This window comes from Macaca fascicularis, chromosome 3 (assembly GCF_037993035.2).
Source record: "Macaca fascicularis isolate 582-1 chromosome 3, T2T-MFA8v1.1".
In the NCBI taxonomy this organism is placed as follows: domain Eukaryota; kingdom Metazoa; phylum Chordata; class Mammalia; order Primates; family Cercopithecidae; genus Macaca; species Macaca fascicularis.
In genome coordinates, this window is record NC_088377.1 from 163,746,168 (window position 1) to 163,771,332 (window position 25,165).

Below are 25,165 nucleotides of genomic sequence, written 5' to 3' on the forward strand. Positions count from 1 at the left end.
ATATAAAAGGAATGCAATGTTCCTCTTAAACTAAAGAAGAAAGGAAAACTAACTTATATGCCATACTTCTTGGCAGTATATTCAAGAATATTAATCACTAATTACCTGTTTTAGAATCTCATCCAACAAGCCCATATTGGCCTCCTGAGCTTTTATTGTGTGGGAGAAAAATGCGTAAGTCTTCCTGGACATTAATTTTTCCTCTGGAGGTCTTTTAACTCCCAAAATTAGACAAGCTTCGGAAATATCCTCCTGAAGAATGCCACCAGCTTTGACATAGTCCTGAAATTGTAATTATGATTAAAGGTTATTATCCTGATTTGTAATATCCATGTTTTCTTGAATAAAATGTGTAGCAAACAAAGGCACAACAAATCTTTTGAAGGAATAAAATCTGTTTGAATTAGAACAAATAATAGAACAACTACTTGTAATGTTTGTACTTATTGGCTAAAGATAAATCTATCATGGTCAACTCTTAGAGCATTAAACAATTAGAAAACTCAGCATATATATATATATATATATATATATATATATATACACATATGTTTAAGAAGAGTTTATAATTTGGTCATATCCCACTAGCACATGTGACTTAAGCATATTTGTGAAATGTATATTTTGTACCAACAGTACACTGAAATATTAAATGCCAAATTGTGATTTATTAGTTGTATTTTTAAAAGATAAGACATAATTATAACACTTATTTTTCAGTGTTGGCTCAGTTAGTATTTATTACTGTCCTTACTGTACATTAGTCTGTGCTAGAGATGAGATGCTAAGATACAAGGAAAGATTGTCAAAATTTGTTCTATAAAGGAGCTCACAAAATATAGTAAAAGGTACTCTGGATTAGAGTAAATGAAAAATTCAAAATATTATGATCAGCAGCACCTAAGTGATATGCTACTTTAACTGATATTGAGATAATTCCTAGGTAGGATGATCAAAAAATATGAAAATTAATCTGAAAGGTAGGATACTAAAGAAATATGAAAATTTAAATTAATCTGAAAGGTTACCTGAAATTTAGAGAAATGAAAATGGAAACACCAGATGGTGATGTCAGTAAGAGGCACTGAAGGAATGTATAAAAATACAAAGGGAGAGAAGTAAAGAGACATTTACAGCATACGAGTAAATCAATTTGGAAATGCAGGTTGAATGTCATTATGGCTAATATGAGCTTTATTGGGTAATAAGCAACAATCATTGGTATGTATTAATAAATTACTATGTACTTTGCTAAGCTCTTTGCATGAATTATCTCATTTAAATTTCATAGAACTCTCATGAGGTAAGTACAATTATAATCCTCATTCAATCAATGGGAAACCTGAGACTTACAAACTTAATTGAGATTACATAGCTAGTACACGGAAGCAACAGACAGACATATCTGATTTTTAAATAAAGAGATATTACCCAAGCAGAATTAAAAGAGCATCTATGATAGCAGTTGAACAAAAGATAAGTTTAGTTAGGAATCTACTTCGAAGGAAAGTAGAGATGAATAACAGTGATAGTTAAAGAATGAACATGCAATTTCTCCCTAGTTTCTTCAAAAACAGTCCATTTTCTCATTTGTAGTAGATTGGTAAATAAACCATAGTAAATCTGTACAATGGAGTACTTTTCACACAGCCATGAAATGAAATGAAACAAAATGAAATATCTCTAAGAACTTACATAGAGCAATGTTCAAGATACGTTGTTACTAAAGAAAGAAAGCAAGGTAAAAAGAGTTAATATAGTAGACAGCCTTCTGTATAAGAACAAAAGGGAAATAAATACACACACAGGTGTTCATTTTTGCAAAAAAAGAAAAAAGAATGATAGATCAGAAACAAAAGTAACCTTTGGGGTGGGTGAGAATTGGATGTATGGGAGCAAAATGAAAATATGACTTCATTTCTGGAATTTGTAAATGTTCTACTTTGAAAAACAAAATTAAATAAAAAAGGGAAAGCAAACATTAAAACTGAATAGAAGCAATAATATATAAATCTAGATGGATATTAGATTGATGATGAAAGCACACCGAAAAAATAATTCAAATAAGTTTTTTAATACAACACTCTGAATATTCATTGTCAAATATATTCTAAAGGCAAAAAAAAAAAAATCAAAGAAATGGTAAACTTCATTTAGTGGGCTTACTGTTAGTTGTAATAACAGTATTGTGATTCTGACACTATTTAATACATATTATAGGATAAAGCAAACAATATGCATTAATGTTAAAGAATTAAGATTTTTACTGTTGGAGAAAACAAATGCAAATATAAAATTTTAAAGGTAAAAAGTTGTGCAATGTTAAATTTTAATTTTCCTGGACATTAATTTTTCCTCTGGAAGTCTTTTAGTATCAGTATTAACTAATGATTAAATAATATATATATATGTGTGTGTGTGGGGGGGGGCATCTGTTTGTGTTTATTTCTAAACTCTGTACACAAATAAAGCCTAAGAGCAGCAGTATCTCAGTAACAATAAACATGCTTAACACCAGATACCAGATCTCGGTTTCTATATACTAAAAGAAATTTAGTCTTCTTGGTGAAATTATTAATTTCCTGATGTGGGGCAGGAAAGGTACAAAGTGAGACTAGGACAATTTGTTATTCTAAGAAACAAGAAAGCTCAAAGATAAATGGATTCATGTCCAAAGGACAGAGAATCCCCCTTGGAAGGACTCACACTAACCAATTTTGGGATAATTCAGATATTAAAAAGAATAATGGTAAATGGATTGAATGAAAAAGATCCATGCTTCCAAAATATACTCAAAAAAGCAAAAATTAAAGAAGCATAATGCAACAGTAAATTAGAGTTCACACTTTGATAAACAATTCAGTTCACTTTAATAAAACAGTACACAACTCATCTTTTAAGCAACATCCTAAGATTCATCTTGTCAACATGAAGATGTATATATAAACTCCTCACAACAAGGCTTTAAATGCAATGGTAAGAAAGTTTTTTTTAAAGAAGTATGTTTAAACACTGAATTACAGAATTCAGTTTGGTAAACAGTTCAATGCACTGTAATAAAACAGTTCACAACTCAAAAAATGGAGAAGTGGAAGAGAAAGAAAAGAAAACCTCTTTTCTAAAGAAGAATGTCAGCAAACAAACTTAGGGGAGTGATAAAAAATTAGAAAGCATCACTTCACAAGTCTCCATGTAAAAACTGATTCAGGCAAAGATTATCAATGGAGGCTAACATAATTAGTTGTAAAGTTATTGAGGAATAGGAACATCACAGAACTTAAAATACCATACCACAGATGACTCAGTAATTACAAAGGATGAAACAGACTTTAACAATGAAGAGCTCTCACTGTAACTACCTCAACCAAGTGACCACACGTTGCTAACCATGGGACGACCTGATGTTTTGTGCCTTTGATGTGATGCCATGGGAAGAACATATATCACTTATGTTCAATATATAGAATATAACTAGAATATAATCTAATCACGAGAAAACAACCAGATGATTCGTGCCCAGTAGAGGACACTCTGTAAGTCTTGGGCTCTTTTAAAAAGAGTCCATGTCAATATCAATATCATTGAAACAAAATCAGAAAGGGATGTATTGTTCTAGATTGAAAGAACTAAAGACACACAACGATAAAATGCAATAAAGCTTCATTAAGCCTCAATTAAAATAAAAGGCATTTGAGCCAATGGGGAATTTGAACATAGACCTATTTGAACTATCCGAACATTTGAACTATATAAGATGATATTATGAATTATTAATTTCTTAGGTATGAAAATAATATTGTAGTTATGTAGAAAAAACGGTTTATTCTGAGGAGATGCATATTGAAGTATTTAGTAGTCATGAGTTACGATGTCTGTGATTTACTTTAAAATGGTTCAGGAAAGGAAAAGTATATGTATATATGTATATTGCTAAAATGGGAATGAGAGTCAAACTTATACCATAACATTATTTTGAAGAGCAAGTGGAATGATGAACATGATGGGCCTCCCTCAGAGTGGCAGGCAAGGTGCATTCTCAAAGCAGCATTCTCTAGGTGCAAGAATGGAATCTTGTCCCCCTAGTCCCAGAACTAGGGCTGTACATGAAGGAGAGAATGATTGAAAAATACCATCTCCTAAAAGTAAGTTCTTTTATTCCTCAGCTGGAGTAAGCATAGAATAGGGTGAAAATAATACTTTTAACCAAAGTAAAGAAATCAAAATGACACTAGCAAACATTTTATTTTCACTCAGATGCTCCTTAATTGTCATATGCAGGTTCACTTTATTCTCACATATTTTAAACATTGGAAATGCTTACCTTATCATGAATGGCCCGTCGATTCGAAGGCTGTATCAAGACCTTGTATCCCAGATTGGTGATGCCTTTGATGTGCTTGGGAGCTAGGGGGGCCCTTCTCTCCCAGGCATTCACATCCTCCCTCCGGACGGCCAACACAGCTTTGTGGTGAAGACCCTTGGAGAGGCTGACCTCCAGCCTGCCCAGTCCAGTCCTATGGACTCGCAGCATCTTGACACCTGGTGACTGTAAAGGCAATGTAAAGAGCAGAGCAACAAAAGGCAGCAGGGCTGGCAGATCAGTTCTGGTCTCCTGAGAAATCTGCAGTAAAATACAACCCGCTCTTTTGAAAACAGACACAAGGTAGAGAAGGAGGAAGGGAAAACTGGGATGTCAAGTGTTCCTTTACCCAAATAAAGCTGAGTTTTCAAAAGCAAGATTATTTAACTACAAAATTTTAAAAAGTATAGAGCAACATATGTGACACTAACTGCTAAGCTAAAATAGCTTTTTAAATACACATTTAAGCAAACATCTATTCACACAAAAGTTTTAGATAAATTAATTTACAGTGCAAATCCAGGAAGATAATAAAGAGCAAAACTTTCAGGTTGGTCCAAATTTTGATGGCATAAAGTTTGAAATCCTTATAATGGTATACAAGGCTCTTCACAATTTAGTGCCAATCTCTTTCCAGTTCAGCTCTGACCATTCTCAAAACAAGTGTTTCTCAGTGTGCCCCGCAGCCCAGTGTCAGTGAACTGTTTTTTTTTTTTTTAACTGGTTCACAGAGAGATGTGTACATAAATAGAAAGTAAGCATTTAGAAGCTTTAATACCACATGATCATTTTTATTTATTTACTTATTTATTTTTAGAGATGAAGCCTCACTCTGTCAATGCTAAAAATGCAGTGGTGAGATAATTGCTCACTGCAGCCTGGGCCCAAGTGATCCTCCAGCCTCGGCCTCCTGAGTAGCTAGGACTACAGGTGCACATCACCCACCTGGCTAATTTCTTTTTAAATTTTATGACAAATTACTGGGATTACAGGGGTAATCCACCATGTCAGGCCACAAGATGATTTTTTCCAGTAATTTATTGTTACTGAATTTTACAAAAGTATTGGTCCTCAACAGATTCAAAATTTAAGAAAACCAATCAACCAAACAAACCTATTCTTTCACCATAGGTGTTAGAAGCTTAAGAAGCAGTGTTATATCACTCTGCTTCCACCACAGAGTCCAGCCTCACCTTCTCTGTTTCCCTTTGTTGCTCTAAATATGCCAGTTCCTCTTCCTGAGTTTCCTCTCCATACCATGGCCTCCTACTGTTGTATTAAACCCCGACCTGCCTCAACCAGTTTTCCGACTGCTATTCAAGTGAGAAGATTGTGTAATTCATCAAGAAATAGTTACAAAAGGGTTACTATGATGAATGTAATGGGCTTCTCTCAAAGTGGCAGGCAAGGTGCATTCTCATGAATAAACTCTACTCAAAGCAGCATTCTCTGGGTACAAAAAGTGTCTTGTCCCCCTAGTCTCAGAACCAGGACTGCACATGAAGGAGAGAATGATTGAAAAATATAATCTACTAAAAGCAATTCTTTTATCCCTCAGCTGGAGAAAGCATAGAATACATTGGAAACAATACTTTCAACCAAATTAAAGAAATTAAAGTGACACTAGCAAACATTTTATTTTCACCCAGATGCTCCTTAATTTTTCTTTGCAGTTTCATTTATTCCTATGCAGAATAAATCTTATATAAATATTTAAAGCATAAATATCCAGGTTTAACAGTATTCTATCCATCTTCAAATAGTTACCTACATTTTGTAGCCAAATGTCATTTCAGATGATGATTTGCTGGATCATTTGAATGCTAAAACTTAGTTTTCCATGTAAAGTTGGCAGCAAAATATAAGGATTGAATGATTTTTATACCTTCTAGAATTTCCTACCCATCACTGCTAACATATATAGAAAAGTCTGCGTGAAACATATTTCTTTTACATCAGACTGCAATCTTGGAAGAGCACCAACCTGATGGATGGGGAAGACTTGACCAAACAATTAAGCACACAAGTACATTTCCTGGGGGCAAACAACTACTTGCTACCTAGACAGTAAATTTATAGGACACTTTACAACAGAATCAGAGAACAGACCAAACAGCGAAGAGTCCAGCTAAGAAGGCTTTAGGAAGATGGCCAAGAAGAAAGCAAGCTGCACATAGCAAGAGAAACTGCTGATGATTAGGAATTCAGGCATTTACTCCGGGCAAAATATGCATGCAAAATAGATTATCAGCATTTCAGTAAACCATTGTTATATACTGCATCTAATTTTTTGTTTATTCATGTGCTTTTGTTTTTAAAATAGACTGCATTAAACTCAATCCCAAACCCATAACATTCAGTCTTCTTGCAGCCAAAAGAAAAACTGCAATGTCCCGTAGAACCTGAATCCCTTAGTTCCTAACAAGACCAATTCCAAAGATAGTGATTCCTTTGAACACACACATCTGTCCAGAAATGGTCCCATCTTCCCAGCAGGGGCTGTGTTTCATGAATTCACAGATGACTACATAACCCTGTAACTTTTATTATGAATCGAAATTCTTGACTCCAACAGGAGGAACATGTGCAGATAATTTAATCCCTCCCCTCTAGCCCAAGCTTGAATTTTAACCTCACTCATCCATCACTCAGTAACAATCCCTGCTCCTTCTCCCACCACATCCTTTGTCTGGGATAGGGCAGGAAAGCAGGAGACCCAGACACAGATACAGACACAGACACAAACACAGACAGACAAGTAACATACACATATATACTTGCAAAGGCCAACTACCTTGGAAGACTAGGGAAAAAGACAGAAGTGCCTGGGACTGAGCTTCAGTTTATTTGGGATGCTACTTTCACTTTCACTTTTTGCATGGAAGGCTTAAATCATAATTTCTGTAACTTTCATAATTTCAATAAATGTAACAGTAGTTACCATTGATTAAGCCTTACATGCCAAGCTGTATGCTGAGCACTTTATGGACATCATCTTATTTTCTCCTTGCAAAAATCTTATTAAGTAGATGCATATCCCCATTTTGTAGATGAAGAAACTGAACTGGAGTCATATAGGATCTGTTGCTTTTAAGCAGAAGCAGGATTCCTAGTTTAATGTTTAACACCTGGAATTTTCTCTTCTTTCCCAAAGGCTACAGATTCACACCATATAGATCCAACACATGCTGTTAACTCCAGCCAACTCTTGTTTCAGAAAGAAATCAGATCCATATATATGGCTTTGCCTTCAACAGTTACAGTGAATTAGCGTTCTTCCCACAGCATGCGGTGCCTCTCTTGACTGCTTTTCCTGCTTTATACTGAAAATCATTCCTGAGTACCTGCCAAGACAAATTCTAGATTTCTGGGTGCTTAGAAAAAAAAGGTTGGTTCTAGTATAACTGCTAATTACTGCCTGAACCTTAAAACTTGGCTCAGAATAGAACTTTCAAGATTTACACTTCATTTGCTTCTGAGGTCTTCAAGAAACAGGAAACAGTGAGAATTTCTGAATTGCACTGCAGCTGTCTAGTATTTCATGGCAATGCCAACGGGGGCTGCTTTAGCTTTTTCTGTCCTGGATTTTGTGGTATTTTTAAAGAATACAGGAAGTAAATTCAATGTATATTTCTGGAATGCCTTCAATGAAGGAAGGAGGGAAGATCGGGGTTTACTCACCACCAGCTCTAGTGAGGTTACCCGATAGTGTTGGTTGCTGATAACAGCTTGTAACACAAGCAAGGAGGATGTAGAAAAGCAGGAGGCAGAGAGGGGAAAGAAAGAGTTAGAAAGAACAAAGAGGAGGAAAATAGAGAAAGAGAAGTGTCACACAGTCAAGGGTAGGGTACAAGACCTTTCCTCTGACAAATTGTAACAGTCTTCCCTTTGTTACATGAGGTTAACAATTCAAATATAAAAATGAAACTCAAAAGATTTCTTCTCTGTTTTTGTAAAACAGAACACCACTAAGGTATACACTTTTATTTACTTACCTAAAACTGATCAGGAATTTGAAATGTCTCTAAAAGTCATGGGAGTATTATAGTGAATTGCAGCCAGATACAGTAGCCCCTGCTTATCTGTGGTAATACATTCCAAGACCCCCAGTGGATGCTTGAATTCTCTGATAGTACCAAACCCTATATATACTATGTGTTTTCCTATACATACATACCTATGATATAGTTTAGTTTATAAATTAGGCACTGAAAGAGATTAGCAACAATAACTAATAAACGGAATAATTATGACAATATATTGTAATAAAAGTTATGTAAATGTGGTATCTCTCTCTCTCTCTTTTCTCTCTCAGAATATCTTAGTGTACTTTATACACCTATTTTCAGACCAGATTGACAGTGGGTAACTGAAACCATGGAAAGTGAAAACTTGGATAAGAAGGAACTTCTATGTACTGAGACAGGAAGATAATTGTGAAAGTTGCCCAGTAGCAATAGGAGAACATACTCTATGATACTGTCTTATCTTTCCATCTCTCAAGGGAGCAAGACTTAATCTTTTAATTTACTAATTACCAACTTTGCAACAAAAACATGAGAATCAGAGGAAAGATCATGCTTGAATGTTCTTTGTATTTTTTATTATTTTCCAGAGAAGGGAAAGGAAAAAGAGAGAGAGAGAGAGAGAGACAGAGAGAGAGAGAGAGAGAGAGAGGGACACAAAGACAGAGCTCAGCACTCCATACTTATCCCACCATTTTCTGTAAATGACCATGAGCTGTGCTATGGTCACTGAGTACACCATCATTCTAAATCACATGGAGTAACCAAAGCAAAGCAGATTCTATAAAATCTATTTATAAAAGATTATATTTAAGAAAAGCCACTCTCAGGACAGAGAATCTCATGTGTGGTTAGAAAGGTCCTTTCAGAGTGTGAGCAGACTTGTCTTTTGTACAATTACATATATTAATATAAAAACAGCTACTCATTTGCTTATAGCATGAATATTTTCTAATATTTAAATTATAATGAAATCCAGAAAGTTTCTTGATAGAGTTATCAAAATTGTACATGGAATATGGGACAAATGCTTTTGATTCTCTTTAATTCAAAAAATATCTGGGGCCTACCTAAGATATGCACAGCATGATGCACTTGGTAAAGATATAAAGAAGCAGTAATCCAGTCCCTGCCCATGATCAGGATTAGTTTTATCTAATTAAATGGTACTGGTCAATATCTGATGGTGAATTATTAATTATCGATTTTATCCAAATATTAGAGTCAAAGTGGGCCTGATAGAATGTAATCTAAAATCTTGTATTACAAACAAGAATAGTGGGCTGGGCGCGGTGGCTCAAGCCTGTAATCCCAGCACTTTGGGAGGCCGAGAGGGGCGGATCACGAGGTCAGGAGATCGAGACTATCCTGGCGAACACAGTGAAACCCCGTCTCTACTAAAAAAAATACAAAAAACTAGCCGGGCGAGGTGGCGGGCGCCGGTAGTCCCAGCTACTTGGGAGGCTGAGGCCGGAGAATGGCGTAAACCCGGGAGGAGGAGCTTGCAGTGAGCTGAGATCCGGCCACTGCACTCCAGCCCGGGCGACAGAGCGAGACTCCATCTCAACAAAAAACAAAACAAAACAAAACAAAAAAAAAAACAAAAAAAAAAAAACAAATAAGATTAGTGAGGCCCATAGAAATAGGGGATTTTTTTTCTGTTTTATAGAAAGCATTTTCCAAGCCTCTATTATGTATTTTTATAATGACTTATCATAATTGATGTCACAATAAGACACTCTGTTGTTCTCATTGGTGTAACTCTTTAAATGTAACTCAATCAAGATTTTTCTCTCTGCTACTTTTCAGGCAGTATTTATGCTTTAAAATGATGTATTTGGCCAGGCACAGTGGCTTATGCCTACAATGCCAGCACTTTGGGAGGCCAGGGTGGGCAGATCACCTCAGGAGTTCGAGACCAGCATGGGCAATATGCAAAACCCCATCTCTACTAAAAATACAAAAATTAGCTGGGCGTGGTGGCACATGCTGGCAGTCCCAGCTACTCGGGAGGCTGAAGCATGAAAATCACTTGAATCCTGAAGGCGAAGTTTGCAGTAAGTGAAGATCATGCCACTACACTCTAGCCTGGAAAACAAAGTGAGACTTTCTCAAAAACAAACAAACAAACAAAGAAAAAACCAAATGATGTATTTAATTTTTGCAGTTTTTATAAGAGAAGTGGGTAGATGAAGAGAGCTGAGATTCTCATAGAGCTTTTCAGTCTTCCATCAAATAGCAAAAATTCTTTAAGTCTCTTCAATCCTTCCCATAGCACCAACCCACTCAGAATACTTTTTAAGCTTACAGTTCACCTACCTAAGCAAAACAATGCACAAGCATTACAAGAACTTAAGAATGAACTAAGCGGCCGGGCGCGGTGGCTCATGCCTGTAATTCCCACACTTTGGGGGGCCGAGGGGGACGGACCACGAGGTCAGAGATCGAGACCACGGTGAAACGCCGTCTCTATTAAAAATAAAAAAAATTAGCTGGGTGCGGTGGCGGGCGCCTGTAGTCCCAGCTACTCAGAAGGCTGAGGCAGGAGAATGGCGTGAACCGGAAGGCATAGCTTGCAGTGAGATTGCACAACTGCACTCCAGCCTGGGCGACAGAGCGAGACTCAGTTTCAAAAAAAAAAAAAAAAAAGAATGAACTAAGCATTCATTGCTCCTCTTAATTCCTGTCACTTCTATTGGTATATGTATCAAGGATCACACATTCATTTCTGAAGAAATTAAGGCCAAATGTTCCAACTTCAATCACCACAGTTAGGAACATGCTCTTTGTCCATCTATTTTAGATCTTTAAAATAACTTCACTATGGCATAATTCAGTGACTCAAACCAAAACTATCAAATCACACGGGGGATTTCTCAATGACAAATTATTTGCAATAATCAGGAATACATTGTGATTAAATATTGAGACTAAGAATGGAGTAATGTAGTCTTTAGATGAAGAAAATAAGTTCATGGATCAACAGCACTAATTATTTATATTCACCCTTCCAAGTAACTTAAAAAAGAAAAAAACAAGTATATATTAAAACCCATGGTTTCTCAAGAAGCCTTGGTGTCTGTAAATAAGTGTGGCAGCTCTATGGCTATGAGTCTTGGTCCACACTAGGTATCAAAACCATAATATATTTTGGAAAGGTTAAAAAGAGTTCCAGAATTAACAGAGCACCGGCTGATGGCCTAGAAGGAATCCAAATCCCTCTCCATTTCAAGGCTTGCTAGAACTAAGCTTGGGCTTGCATTAACACTGCTCTCTATACTTTCACTTCCTGTGCGTGGGTACATTCTTTTAATGCTTCCATGTTAAACCTTTTATAAAATACTTTACCGGATTAAGAAGAAAATAGTAGACTTCGGGGGAGGAGGTCTATTAGTGTTAATTAATGTGGTTTGAGAATTTTCATATTTTCCCCAGCCCATCACCTACTCAAAGTTATCCATAAGCATGACACATATTTCTCCTGGTCTGTAGCTCATAATTTTAGCTTCACTGAAATGGAATACAAAGTTAGTTCTAAATTGTAGTCTAGTCCAAAATGCTTGTCTGCTTACTTGTCTGTCTCTTTGCTAAACTGTAAATGTGTATGAATTGTGTTTTACTCATCTCTGTATTCCCAATGACAGGCACATGGGAAAACAGCAAGTGTTTTAAGAAAGAATGAATAAATGAATGAGCAAATTCAATAAACATTATAAAGACCTATGCAGCAAGAAAACAAACAAACAAAATAGACACATGAATAAGAAGAGACTCACATCCCCCAACCCTGTAAAAAAAAAAAAATTAAAAAAAAATTCTCTATTCTCTTCCAAGATCTCATAGATCAGCGAATGTTATGAAATATAGTACAGTGTAGCGGGAAAACTTAGACATGGGAGCTGGGACACATAACTAGATGTAGGGTTCCTCCTCTCAACTTCAGTTTCCTTGCCCAGACTAAAATATAATACTAAAGTCCCTTTCGGGCTCCGATATTCTGATTCTATTAAGCATAGTAGTGACTGGACACTGTGAATGACAAAAACATTAGAAATGTAGAACATAAATAGGCACTCTGACTTCTTAATTTCCAGCTAAAGTACACCAAACAGGGAAACAAAATACCAAAAACACAATCAAGAAAGAGTGGACATTCACTTGCGCTACCTGCATTAATAGCATGGAACAGGAGCCAAGAGCCTGCAACAGAAGATGGATACCTCAGAGGAATACTGGTTTCTCTCCTGGGTTCTTTGGCGGCCAAACTTACTCTGTGACCTTGACTGGCAACTTAACCTGTCTGTGCATCAAGTGCAAAATGAGAGTCATCTGAACCTCTACCTCTTAGGGCTCTTGTGACGTTTAATTGAGCTAGTATGCATAAAGTGCTGAGCATTGCTGTGTGTCATAAACAATAAATTTTAAGAAAAGAAAAAGCCTCCAGTCTTGCCTACTCCTCAAAAGCAAGCACAACCGCCGCTAACATTTCTTTCCTCTGTCACACCATAGTAAGGCCTTCACGATGGGTCCATATTAATCCCCCACCCTTACATTATTTTGGAAAAAAAAATAATTAAAGCCCAATAAGCCCTCTCTTCAACTTCAAACTTTAGGCATGGATGTTCAAGATAAATAAATTACTATTTTAATGTTGTATTTCATCAAATTTAAGACAATTTTTTAAATACATTTTAGCATCTATGATATAGGGATGCATCTTACAATTAATGGCACCTTAGATCAAGTGAATGTGGTAATAATGTTTGGGGGTTATTTCCCATTCCAAATGTTTGTTTCCATCATTTCATGAATTGCATAGAATCTTTTGTGGCCTTACCTAAAAAATTTACCACTGTTTGTAATGTTATTTCTATGAGAACATTAATAAAAGTATAAATGAAAATAGTGAAAATATTTTGTTAAATGGTGGTTTCTTACACACCAAAGATCATTTCCAAAATTCTGAACCAAGGTCTGTTAAAGGACTAGTGAGAAAAAAATTCAGTGACAAATAAACCAAAGTTCTGATCACGCCATCGTCATTAACAAGTGAGACTGATAACAAATATGATTATCTGGAGAGTAGGAAAATGATTCTGGTAAATTGGCTTCAATTTTTGTCCACCTAACTCACTTTGCAGAATGGCCACCAGGTTACACAGCCAAGTCATGTAGCCCTAGATTCACTCATTTTCGTGGGAAAAAAAGAAGAGGGGAGTGCAAGGGACAAAATACACAAACCTAGAAACACCAAAGTGCCATCAGTGTTTTGGGGTTTTTTAAATAAAGTATTGAAAAGCCGCAGTCCTTCAGTCAAGGACCTTTTCGTCCTGTGTATAACTACATCTCACAGCTGCACCTTCCCCACTGATGACCCACAACATCAAAAAATGTTAATCCTTGTTCAAGTTACTGAACTCATTCTTCCTCTCTCGCGCGCGCTCTTTCTCTCTCTCTCCCGCTCCCCCCGCCCCCATTCCCCTGAAATCAGTATCTGAAAAGCACATTTCTTCTTCTGAAGCTGTCAGGATAGACAGACATTCAGCCCCACTCAACGGAGGAGGGTGGGTAAACTGCTTCTCCCCGCGCCCCCTCCCGCGCGAGTGCTCACAACGGTCCGCACAGCCCCTAGGCGCTTAGGAGTTCAGGAAACCCAGACTTGCAAGGCTCCCACTTCCACCCGTCTCCGATCCTTGCTGGAGAATGGGTCTCTGTCTCGGAGAGTGGGCAGCCCGAGATGGACAAGGAGAGAAGTTTGTGATCAGAGTTTGGCTACGCCGGGCGTGGGGAGGGAAGGGGAAAGGAACCTCCCCGAAATTTCCATCCACCGCCCCTCAGCCAGAAGTCCCCTCTAAGCACGCGGTCCAAAAAGTAACAAGGCGTTGTTTCCACAGCTTAAGCAGTTCTTTATTCCCCAGCCACAGCACCACCACTATCCGCCAAAAAAGAAAGAAAAGAAATCCGAATTGCAATCTCTCGCCTTTCTACTTAGAAATGCTGGAGCTGCACTGACCGCTCTCCCTCCCTTCCTCGCAGTGAAACGCTATGCGTTTGCGCTCTCCCTCCATTCCTCGCAGGGAGGCCCGAATGGTCGCAGCCTTCTCCCTTCTCTCGGCCCGGCCCGGGTCGCCTCGCCGCACCGGGACCCGAAGGCCAGGCTCCCGGGCCCCTCCCAGCGACAGCCCGAGTCTGGCCCGCGATCTCCAGCGCATCTCATAGGCTAAGCCCACCCGCCCGTCTGCTCAGCTCTCCTCCGGGACCTCTCCTCACCTCGTCCGCTCTGGGGCGCCGACTTGTCCCCCGCCGCCTCGGATCTTCTGAGTCGCTGCAGGGAAGGTTCCGAATTCCTAGCAGAAATTGGGATGGAAGCCCGGGAAGTAGGAGGTGTTTGCTCAACTTCTAAGGACGTCACGCCTCTGCCTCCCGTAGCCAATCAGCAGCCGTCCTGCGGGAACAACCTTCTCCTCCACCAATCGGCGGCCTGGCAGGTGCTACGTCATGCCCGGCCCCTGCTCCTCCCCAAGGTCCTTCTGCCTCTCTGATCTCCGACCTGCGTTCTCAGCTGGGACTTCGAGTTCTCCCAGGATAATTATCGACCAGGTTTGTAACTGTCCGTGGCAGAAGGCCGGCTGGGACAGAAAACAACGAAAATAGTCGGGGCATTACGCGCTAAATATAGGTGCACATCTCCTGGGGAAAAGTTGCGAGTGCCGGTACCTCACGTTTGTTTAGCTATAGGCACTTTTCAAAGCATTTCACCGCCTTGTCACAAGCATATGAAGCCAGATAACAGTTCTTACAACAGTTTTAGAAGCCAGCAAGCAGAGAATCTGAGAAATTAAATCTGAGTGTGTTCATGTGCATATGGCAATGTCCAGTGTTCTTGAAAGGTCCTAACTACGTAGGAGGCCTGGAGGGAGGAGGAAAACGTATTTCACAGACACTATCCCCAGCACTAGGAACTGAAAAATCGTCTGAAGCCCCGCTGTGATTCCCCCAAGGAGTCAATGGTCAGAAGTTAATCTTCCCTCCTGTTTTTACAACTTTCTCCACCACTTACTCTTCTTATACCTGCCATAGATGTATTTAGCTACTGAACTCTTAAGTCAACAATAGCCAGAACATTCTTGAGACTCCACTCATATCTCGAATTGCAGATAAAATTATTTATTTATTCATTTATGGTAGAGATGGGGTCTCACTGTGTTGACCAGGCCACTGGTATGGAACTCCTAGCCTCAAGCTATCCTCCTACCTCGTCCTCCCAAAGCACTGAGATTACAGGTGTTAGCCATTGTGCCCAGCCCCAAATTAGAATTCTATCTGTAAGTAGAGTTAGAATTTTCTTCGTATCTTTAGCTTCACATTTACAAAATCCGATCCCTTATCATTCTTGGAAAGTCTTCCAAAGGCTGTGTAGTGGTTCACACCTGTAATCTCAGCACTCTGGGAGACTGAGGCTGGAGACCTGGGCTCAAGTGAGCCCAGGAGTTTAAGACTAACCTTGGCAACATAGCAAGACCTGTGTCAACTAAAAATAAAAATAATAAAAAATAAATAAAATTTTAAAAAGCCAGGTGTAATGGCACATACCTGTGGTCCCAACTACTCAGGAGGCTGAGGTGGAAAGATCATTTGAACCCGGGGATGTTGCGGCTACAGTGAGTCATGATCATGCCACTGCACTCTAGTCTGGGTGATAGAGTAGGACCGTGTCTCAAAAAATAAAATAAAATAAAATAAAATAAAGCCTTCCCTTTTGTGTTCACCTGCTCTGTTATTAATATCACTGCATTCCTACTCACCACCTGTCCAGACTTAAAAAGCCACGGTCACTTCAGTTCTTCCTCTGGTCTCTCGGGCTTACCCATGGTGTTGACACTGTCCTTTAAAAACCCCACTACTATCACCCTACTTCAAACCCCTTTTTATATACAACATAGTCCATATTTTTTTAAGCATACAACTCTAATTGTCTCATTGGCCTAAGCAAAAAGTCTCAGAGACTACCCAGTACTTGTGGAGCATTAGCCCAAAGTTCTTCGCATAATGTTAGTTGCTTCAGATGTGGCCAAAATCAATGACCTTAGCTTTATTTCTGCAGCAGAACCAGCCTGAAACCACCACTGAAACACAATGTATGCCTTGCTATCTTCCTAAGGATTAAGCATGTGGGTAAGAATGTAAGAATCGTTACTTTTCTCCTTCGAGTTGTAAATCATGGGCAAGTTACTCAATTTAAAAAAAAAAAAACAAAAAAACCTGTGCTCCACTATCTGTTAATGGGTTAATAATAGCAACTACTTCCTGGAGTCATGAGAACAAAATGAGATAATGGCCAAAGTGCTCTGTCAAGTGTCTTGCTAAAGAAACTGGAAATCATTATTTATTTTCCTCCAAATACCTCATGTTATACCTTTATCTGTAATTCTAATTTACAAAAATATGCACCTTTCTAAAACTAACCAGCCCTTTGGGGTTCAGCTCAATGCCACTTAAATAATGAAAACTTTCCTGAATATTTCAGCCAGATGTGATTGTTCCCCTTCTCCCTTGTGTATTGGCCTCTCTTATTGTACTTATCACAGTCTTCCTTTTATCATAGTTATTCGTACTTATCTTATCCACATCGCTCAGCTCACCTGTCATCACCACCACAAAATAAGATTATGTACATGGACTTCCTCTTTTTTTTTTTTTTTTTGAGACGGAGTCTCACTCTGTCGCCCAGACTGGAGTGCAGTGGCCGGATCTCAGCTCACTGCAAGTTCCGCCTCCCGGGTTTACGCCATTCTCCTGCCTCAGCCTCCTGTGTAGCTGGGACTACCGGCGCCCGCCACCTCGCCCGGCTAGTTTTTTGTATTTTTTTGGTAGAGACGGGGTTTCACCGTGTTAGCCAGGCTGGTCTGGATCTCCTAACCTTGTGATCCGCCCGTCTCGGCCTCCCAAAGTGCTGGACTTCCTCTTTTCTTTTATTTTCTTTCTTTCTTTCTTTCTTTCTTTCTTTCTTTCTTTCTTTCTTTCTTTCTTTCTTTCTTTCTTTCTTTTTCATTGCTTCTAGTACGATGCTATGCATATAATAAGTCAGTCGGGGTCTCAGCAGGAAATAGGTGGCACAATCCAACTGGGTAAATTAGGAGACACAAAAGGACTGAGTGTGTGCAGGGATAAAGGAAAGTGGCAGTATATGTGTCATGTAGTTCCTGGGACTAGCAACATTGACAGTCACTCGTAGGCCTAAACAGGGCCAGGGAAAGAACTAGTTACCAGAACTCGGGAATAGTTATATCTGTAGTGTAACGGTAGCTGTAGCTGTAACTTTAGGGAGTGTCATTCAACCAACAGTAGTGTTTCTGGCAGGAAAAAAGCTGCCTAAAGATTAATCCTGCCTGCCGGGCACAGTGGCTCATGCCTGTAATCCCAGCACTTTGGGAGGCCAAGGTGGGCAGATTACCTGAGTTCAGGAGTTCGAGAACAGCCTGGCCAACATAGTGAAACCCTGTCTCTACTAAAAATACAACATCTAGCCAGGCGCATTGGCATGCGCCTGTAATCCCAGCTACTTGGGAGGCTGAGGCAGGAGAATCGCTTGAACCTGGGAGGCGGAGGTTGCAGTGAGCCGAGACTGCACCACTGCACTCCAGCCTGGGTGACAAGAGTGAGACTCCATTTCAAAAACAAACAAAAAAAGATTTATCCTACCTGAAGAGGAACCTACTAAGGCAGGGGTCAACAAACCTTTTTTCTGTAAAGGGCCAGAAAATAAATATTTTGGGCTTCACAGATCATACCATCTCTGTCATGTCATGACTACTCAGCTCTGCTGGCTGGAGTGTAAAAGGCAGCTATAGGCCATATTTAAACGGATATGTGTGGCTGTGTTTCGATAAAACTAAATTTACAAAAGTAGGCTGCAGATCAGATAGGGCATCTGGGCTATAGTTTGCAGACCCCTGTTCTTCCATAGGGAAGGAATAATCTTACTTCACTCTGCTCCTGCCCCTTTAACTCCTGCTGGTGGCTTCTACTAATTGAACACATAAATAGAGCCAGATTGTTAGTGCAGCCCAAAAAGGTCCCCTCCCATTGTGGGGGCAGAGCAGGTGCAGAAACGGACAGAAATTCTAGAGGGTTCAAAGAAGAATATTCAACACAAAATGTTTTCAGCAACTGCTTGTTGAAATGAATGAATTGTATAACTGGTCACTGTGAGTCCCACTGCAAATGGTTGAACACTCATGGAAAAACTGCTGCAATTTAATTCCTAAATAGGAAAAGCTGGGAGAGGGCCCTGGACCATCATGAATCCAATGAGGACCTGAGGCTCAGTGTGCTTCTCTCTTGCTTTACTTTAGAAATTTTGCAAAATATACACATGAGAAATACTGGTTCTTGAAATGAGGAATTTTGAATGTTTTTTGGTGTGGTGACATTTGTTGTAATGAGTGCGACAGATCTCAGAAATTTCTTTATAATGAAAGGGATAACAGATGAGAGACAAAAACAAACCTTGGATACCCCTCAAGTCAGCTCCTGCAATCAACCCCTCAAACATTTTTAATAAGGGAGACCCCTTCCATCCACATTGGGTGCCGAGTCCATGCTCCTGAAATTGGAAAGTTGAGTCTAGGCCACTCAGGCTGCCTCTTTCTCTCACCTACGTTGGCTTTCTCTCTTCCATGGTCATTCTCTACTTTAGTCTGGTTCTTCCTGTGAGGTCCTGAAAGGTAGTGCTTTGGCACTTGAGAACTGGAGTGAATGGGACCTAGATTTAATCCCTTCTTTGCCACTCACTAGCAAGTCACTTTGTCTCTTTAAATCTCGCTTTCTCCCATCAGGACAGTGGAGAACATCATAGGGTTGTCAAGATTAAATGAGCCATGTTCTTAATATATGTGAGCTAATGTTAAAGCTTACTAGTTTGTCCTGTTTTATCACCCCCTCACCTTTCATCGCATTTGGAACCCAGTCTCACTTTTAAATAAGTTTTTCTTTCTTTTTTTTTTTTTTTGAGACGGAGTCTCGCTCTGTCGCCCAGGCTGGAGTGCAGTGGCGCAATCTCGGCTCACTGCCAGCTCCGCCTCCCGGGTTCACGCCATTCTCCGGCCTCAGCCTCCCGAGTAGCTGGGACTACAGGCGCCCGCCACTGCGCCTGGCTAATTTTTTTCTATTTTTAGTAGAGACGGGGTTTCACCATGGTCTCGATCTCCTGACCTTGTGATCCGCCCGCCTCGGCCTTCCAAAGTGCTGGGATTACAGGCGTGAGCCACCGCGCCCGGCCTAAATAAGTTTTTCTATAAAGAGAAAGCAAGTAGGTATTTGAGAGGAGAAGGAGGAAGAAATCCAGCAAGCTCCTAAATGTGTTCCATTTATTTCTCAAAATTTTATACAGTAAGTCCTCACTTAACATCATCAACAGGTTCTTGGAAACAGTGACTTTAAGCAAAACAACATGCAGCAGTTCTTTGAATAACATAATTTTATTCAACATAGTTTTGTTATAACATTGATAAGAAAAAATGGCTTTGTTACAAGCATATGTATGCCATTTTGCTTAAAGTAATAGTTTCCAAGAACCTATGGATGACATAGTCAAGACTAATTGTATTTCTTAAATGAACAGCAATTTTTACAATATCATCTATGATACACTCACCCTAATAAAATATTCTACTTATTGTAAACAGAACGTTCTTATAGGCAGAAATTGCAAATTCAAAATAAGAAGTAATTTCGAAAAGAAAAGTTTTTAAATGAAAATTACTATTGTTGCCTAACTCCCATATTATCTTGGAAATAACACACACCTTTTTTACCTGCAAAGAATTTAAAAATCAACTCAAGTAAAACAAGAGCAGGAACCACCCACAGGTAAATCTAAATCTCACTTCGTGCAACCAAGACTGTTCTCCCCTACAACCACCACCCTTAGATGAAAGAAGGAAAGAAAGCTAATTCCTAGTTTACCTCCTCTGCCATTAGTCATATTTAGGGAATCCTTCTTGAAAAAAAATTCAAGAAAATTCCAAGCCTCTTGGCATTTTTAGGGTCAACTTGTATTGGTTTCTAATGTTTTAAAAAAAACTTCCCAATGGTCTGTGGCTTCTTTCGAGAGTTACACGTGTGGTACACCTCACTGGGCAGATTTGCTGCTCATTGCTGCCCGCTTAGTAACTGTTACCACAAGTCTATCAGGACTTTTGAATTTTCAGTTACACATCACTGTAATGAATGCATGAAAGTTGTATTTTGTAATAATGTAAGCAAATTTGGGGAATGCAAATTTCAGGATGCATCTCGCTGACATAATGGATCTAATGTATTCAACGCAAGGAAGAAAATCCAGTGTTCCCTTCCCCATCCTCTTTTGAGCAAAAGTCTCAAAAGAAAAGATGTTTTAAAGAACTAAGAAAAGATTGAGGAAGAAGATGGGAAAAAGTTAAAGCACAAATAAAACACACAGGTAATCTTTCTGGGGGTTGAGCTAGAGCCAGCTAACAGACCAGGTTTAGGAGTGTCAGCCTAAAGGAAAAAACTGAGGCAAACTTAATATAAGTGAAGAGTCTATTTGGTTGAAGTTTGAGGACCAGAACTAGAGAGGATATATTCAACTTGCCCTGAATATATACTCCCATTATCAGCGGGTACAAGTAAATTTTTAAAGGAAAGGAAAAGGCAGTTCCTAAATTATTTGCCAATAATTTACATTATTGCTATCGACTGGCCATACATTGTTCTTTGTATCACAAATCCCAGGAACATGGAGATAATGGATAAGGCAGCTAGTTAGGAACAAAATTGCTTTAAATAATTGTCCTCCTCCACCACCACAACTATGGGCAAGTCCTATACTCATGTCTCTCTGGGTCTGATAAATTTTGCACAACTCACATTCCTCAGACTACTCTGAACTATTTTCCTTTTCTCAGGAAATAAAAGAGGAGTCAAGATTTTTCCTTCTAGTCTCAATCTGGATCAACTGAACGAAAGCAATCTTTTAAAGTAGTCATTTCACTATTGAGATGAGAAGGAAATAAAAAGAATATATATATATATATGTATACATATTATGTGTGTGTGTGTGTGTGTGTGTGTGTGTGTGTGTAGCCGTGTAAGAAGTAGCAGCTACGAAAAATAATCAAAGTATAGGCAAGGCCACAGCAAAAAAATGTGAAGTAAAATGGAGAAAGTATCCCTGACATTCAACTGACTCTCATGCTAATTGCCATCTGTGTAGCTCCTCAGAAACAAACATAATAGAATTTAAAAGGGACAGAAAAAGAAAAGCAGAGGAGGATGCTTTCATTGGATGGTAAACTGTTGACGCTGCCCATGATAGAAACAGACGTTTTTGTCTTCTTATTTACTGTTATTGAACAACCCAAGATTCTAAAACAAAACAACAGTAAGACAAACACACACACACACACACACACATACACACGGCAAGAATTTAATAAACAGGGTGTTGTCTGCACCTATATACACAGGTTAATTCCAAAATGTTTGTGAGTTGTTCTGTAAACATAGTTAAGATAAATACTCCTTCTATCCTAAGAAACTGAATGCCTAGTATGCCAAAAATGATGTGTCAAGACCAACACCACACTAATCACCGCAACCCGCCTCCCGGCTTCAAACAATTTGCCTTCCTCAGCCTCCCAAGTAGCTGGGATTACAGGTGCCCGCCACCACGTCTGGCTAGGTTTTTGTATTTTTAGTAGAGACAGGGGTTTCATCATGTTGGCCAGGTTAGTCTCAAACTCCTAACCTCAGGTGATCCACCCGCCTCAGCCTCCCAAAGTGCTGGGATTATAGGCCTGAGCCACCGCTCATTAGGCCCTAAAAACATTAGGCCCTAATGTTTTTACTTCTAAAAGTCAGAGATTTGAGTTCTGTGTCTTTGAAATCCACCAGGATCAACTAGCTGCCCCACACAGAGTAGGGGGCTGAGGAATCTGGGCAGTTATGTGAAGAAGTAGATTTGGACCTGGATAAAACTGAGAAATGAAAAACGAACAAAATGAGGGAGGGTAGATAAAAATAAAGTGAGTGGAGGATGAGGGGCTGACAGTAGGAGGAATAAGCCAAAGTTTACTTACTTCATGGGGAACCTTAAACCCCTTCCTCTCTTTGCTTCCAGAATGCCTGCAGCTAGGCCTTTGCCCTCCAGACAGAATTTTTTTTTTTTTTAAAAAAGAACATTTTCTCTGTAAAACTTTCCCAGCCAACTTTCAGATGTGGAATTTGAAAGAAAGATGAGTCAAGAGTAACACTAAGATTTTAGGCATCAACAATGTAGAAGCAATAAGTTGCCTTTAACTAAAATGGGGAAGATACTTGAAGGGCAGGGTAGGAGAAAGATCAGGAGTTTGGTTTTGAACAACTCAGGTTTGAGATTCTCATTATGTTACCAGTAAATAATATCCAAGTTACCAGTGACTAATCCTTACGGGTCTGCAGCAACCTCAATTCTTGCCTCCTCAGAAGAAATAATTCAACTGAGGGGCATAAGGAAGAAAAAGAGACTGAAGCAAGTTTCAGAACAAGAGTGGAAGTTTATTTTAAGAGGCTTTAGAACCACATTTCCAGGAAAATGTAGTTTCCTGGAAGTCTAATGAAGAAATAAAATTTGATTTGCATTTCTCAAGTGATCAGTAATGTTGAGCTTTTTTCATATGCTTGTTGGCTGCACATATGTCTTCTGAAAAGTGGCTGCCCGTGACCTTTGTCCATTTTTTTTTTTAACTTAAGTTCAGGGGTACAAGTGCAGGTTTGTTATGTAGGTAAATTGTGTAATGGAGGTTTGTTGTAATATTATTTCATCACGTAGGTATTAATCTAGTACCCATTAGTTATTTTTCATGATCCTCTTTTTCCTCCCACCCTCAGCCCTCCAAAAGACCACAGTGTGTCTTGTTCCCCCTATGTGTTCATGTGTTCTCATCATTTAGTTTCCACTTATAAGTGAGAACATGCGGTATTTGATATTCTGATCCTGTGTTAATTTGCTAAGGATAATGACCTCCAGCTCCATCCTTGTCTCTGCAAAGGACATGATCTCACTGATTTTATGGCTGCATAGTATACCATGGTGTATATGTACCACATGTTCTTTATCCAGTCTATTATTGATGCCTTGCCAGGTTTTAAATGGTTTTTTTTCTTGTAAATTTGTTTAAGTTCCTTACAGACACTGGATATTAGAACTTTGTCAGATGCATCATTTGCAAAAATTTTCTCCCATTCTGTAGTTGTCTGTTTACATTGTTGATAGTTTCTTTTGCTGTGCAGAATCTCTTTAGTTTAATTAAATCCCATTTGTTAATTTTTGCTTTTGTTGCAATTGCTTTTGATGTCTCCATCATAAAATCTTTGCCAGTTCCTATGTCTAGAATGGTATTGCCTAAGTTTTCTTCCAGGGATTTTATAGTTTTTGGTTTTACATTTAAGTCTTTAATCCATCTTGAGTTGATTTTTGTATATGATATAAGGAAGGGGTCCAGTTTCAGTCTTCTACCTTGGGCTAACGAATTATTATCCCAGCACCATTTATTAACCAGGAAATCCTTTCCCCATTGCTTTTTGTCAGCTTTGTCAAAGATCAGATGGTTGTAGGTGTGTGGCCTTATTTCTGGGCTCTCTATTCTCTTTTATTGGTCTGTGGGTCTGTTTTTGTACCAGTACTATGTTGTATTGGTTACTGTAGCCCTGTAGTATAGTTGGAAGTCAGGTAGTGTGAAGCCTCCAGTTTTGTTCTTTTTCTTAGGATTGCCTTGGCTATTCGGGCTCTTTTTTGGTTACATATGAATTTTAAAATAGTTTTTCCTAGTTCTGTCAAAAATGTCATTGGCAGTTGGATAGGAATAGCATTTAACCTATAAATTGCTTTGGGGAGTGTATTAGCCCATTCATTGCTATAAATAACTGCCTGAGACTGGGTGATTTATAAAGGAAAGAGATTTAATTGACTCACAGTTCTGCATGGCTGGGGAAATGATAGGAAATCTTACAATCATGGTGCAAGGGGAAGCAGGCGTGTCTTACATGGCAGCAGGTGAGAGAGAGAAGGGGAAACTACCACTTACACAACCATCAGATCTCAGGAGAATTCACTCGTTCTCATGAGAACAGCATGGGGGAAACTGCCTCCATGGTCTAATTGCTTCCCACTGGTTTCCTCTCTTGACATGTGAGGATTATGGGGATTACAGTAGGAGATGGGATTTGGGTGGGGACACAGAGCCAAACCATATCAAGCAGTATGGCCATTTTAACAATATTGATTCTTCCTATCCAAGAGCATGAAATATTTTCCTATGTGTTGCTGTCATCTCTGACTTCTTTGAGCAGCATTTTATAATTCCAATTGTAGAGCTCTTTCACCTTCATAGTTAGCTGTATTCCTAGGTATTTTAGTTTTCGTGTGTGGCAATTGTAAATGGGATTGCTTTCCTGATTTGGCTCTCAGCTTGACTGTTGTTGGAGTGTAGGAATGCTAGCAATTTTTGTAGGGTTATTTTGTACCCTGAAACTTCACTGAAGTTGTTTATCAACTTAAGGAGCTTTTGGGCCAAGACTGTTGGGTTTTCTAGCTGTAGAATCATGTTATCTGCAAACAGGGATGTTTTGACTTTCTTTCTTCCTATTTGGATGCCCTTTATCTCTCTCTCTTGCCAGATTGCTCTGGCCAGGACTCTCAATACTATATTGAATAGGAGTAGTGAGAGAGGGCATCAGTCTTGTGCTGGTTTTCAAGGAGAATGCTTCCAGCTTTTGC

General features: G+C 39.0%; 1 protein-coding gene across 7 annotated transcripts in view; it reads right to left on the reverse strand.

Annotated features, from left to right (window-relative positions):
- Window positions 1-14,734, reverse strand: part of AASS (aminoadipate-semialdehyde synthase) — a 69,485-nt gene extending 54,751 nt beyond the window's left edge. For 6 of the 7 annotated variants that reach the window (XR_012432820.1, XR_012432819.1, XR_012432821.1 and 3 more), the window contains exons 1-3: window positions 14,656-14,734; window positions 4,322-4,546; window positions 106-282 (exon numbers count right to left, since the gene is read on the reverse strand). Coding sequence is in view for 2 of the 7 variants with exons in the window: in XM_065542509.1 (XP_065398581.1) it covers window positions 106-282; window positions 4,322-4,531 (387 nt within the window). In the remaining 5 variants the exon portion in view is untranslated. The remainder of the gene's footprint in view (window positions 1-105; window positions 283-4,321; window positions 4,547-14,655) is intronic. The other variant, XM_074035884.1, reaches the window with a different exon arrangement.
- Window positions 14,735-25,165: the final 10,431 nt, after the last annotated feature.